Source organism: Empidonax traillii, unplaced genomic scaffold (assembly GCF_003031625.1).
Source record: "Empidonax traillii isolate 1590-97213 ecotype Southwest subspecies unplaced genomic scaffold, ASM303162v1 scaffold297:size655095, whole genome shotgun sequence".
Classification (NCBI taxonomy): domain Eukaryota; kingdom Metazoa; phylum Chordata; class Aves; order Passeriformes; family Tyrannidae; genus Empidonax; species Empidonax traillii.
In genome coordinates, this window is record NW_020955490.1 from 636983 (window position 1) to 638752 (window position 1770).

Sequence of the window (1770 nt, forward strand, 5' to 3'; positions counted from 1 at the left end):
AGGATCTTTTGGGTACGTTGTTCCTCAGACATGTAAATAAGTGGCACCACTGAAATGCCAAATAACAAATAGCAGCAGAAATGACAGAAAGAAGACATGGCAAAAGAGGAAGAGGAGAGGCCCAATGAGGAGAGGATGTGGTGAAATACCAGCACATAGAGGGAGATGCATTTCGATAACCTCACCACACATCCTCGAGGCTACCAGGTCTGGCTGTCTCAATCTCTTTTTCAAATTATTTTATTATTTTGTTAAATTAAAAAAATATAATAAAAATAAAATATATACAAACAAAAATATAAAACCAAAATAAAAAATATACAACCAAAACACATTTATTGCAAACTCCATCAAAATATTATCTACGTCGTCTTCTTCTTCACATGACATTCATTCCAGCCCAAAATGTTGGAGAGGTTTTTCATCACGTTCTGAGGCTGGCTGGCAGCATGCTTCCTCAGCTTGGAGCCCATGGCTTCATGTAGGGCCTTTGCAAGCTGGGCGACCACAGTCCTGACGTTGGCACTTCGGACGGGCGGGCTCTTGTTTCCCAGGAAGGACCAGAGCACGGGCAAGGCGTAGCGCTGGACAACTTCAGGGCTCCTGGGATAAACACATGCCACAAGCACTGCAGGGCAAGAGACACAAGCTTTTAACAACCAACCTTCATGCAAACGAGTACCTACCTACATGTTTGATTCTTGGAAACCTTTTCTGGCTAATATCAGCAAAGAGCCCAGTGATCCAGAAATGGGCAGAGCAGCCGATCACCCCCTGAACAGAACAACCGACCCTTCGGGACTAATTTCTCTAAATCACAGGCCTTGTATCTGTGACAGACTTAGCAAAGTGAATCATATCCATTTGTTAAATCAGTTGACTGACTGTTCCTGCATGACAAATGACGCAAATGTCAAATTGCTGTTTATTTCCACTAAGAAGTTATCTAAATCCACTGCTGAAGATTTTGAAATGCACCTTAGAGAGCTAATTGAAAGATTTCTAATACAAGGGATGATTATTTTTTTGTGCCCTTGATGTAAAATGCCAAAAGTCTAATCTGGAGGTTCCCTTTGCTCAGGGGCACACTGCAAAGGGCAGTATTAGACAGCGCTTCAAAACTCCAGCCCGTAAAAGGTGGGTGCTGCTTGACAGTTTTATCAGACGCATCAGTGACTAACTTATGTCTTTGACAGAACGGTCCAATCTGAGCTTTTCTTTCCCTCATATTCTGTGGCTTCTAATGAACAGCTGTTTCAAACTTCAGGGTATATTAGATAATTACTCAGACCCCACTGCCATGGCATTTGAGCATCTCACAATTTCAAAGGCATTTCCCATCACAATGTTAAGAGCATTTACTCTCCCAATGTGCACAGAAATAGCAGAATAGAGAAAGAAAAATGTTACATGGGGGGCTGAAATTTAACCAAAAAACAAGCATTCTCTCACATTCTCTCTGAAGTCTCTCTCTCTGCTCTTTTTCTGAACTGAACTATATTAAATATGAACAAAAATTTACTACCAATGGCCTCCTTACGTGGCAGATTTTCCTGAGAGACCAAAATCTGAAATGCTCTGAAATGTTATGCAGTAACCATTTATTATTCTGTGGTGGAAGAACCTTCATTTTCTCTATGCTGTTAATCTAGCAACAGTCATTCAATTCTGGTAAGCAAGAAAAGGGTTATGGTACCCATTTTAAAATGGGAGCTAATTGGAGGTTAAATGCAATTAAAGACATCGGTCATTCTGAAACTTCAGAAGAGA

General features: G+C 40.8%; 1 protein-coding gene across 1 annotated transcript in view; it reads right to left on the reverse strand.

Annotated features, from left to right (window-relative positions):
- Positions 1-362: 362 nt before the first annotated feature.
- The window catches only part of TOGARAM2 (TOG array regulator of axonemal microtubules 2), a 3534-nt gene continuing 2126 nt past the window's right edge, over positions 363-1770 (reverse strand). The window contains exon 2 of the mRNA XM_027890787.1: positions 363-628. Coding sequence (XP_027746588.1) covers positions 363-628 — 266 coding nt within the window. The remainder of the gene's footprint in view (positions 629-1770) is intronic.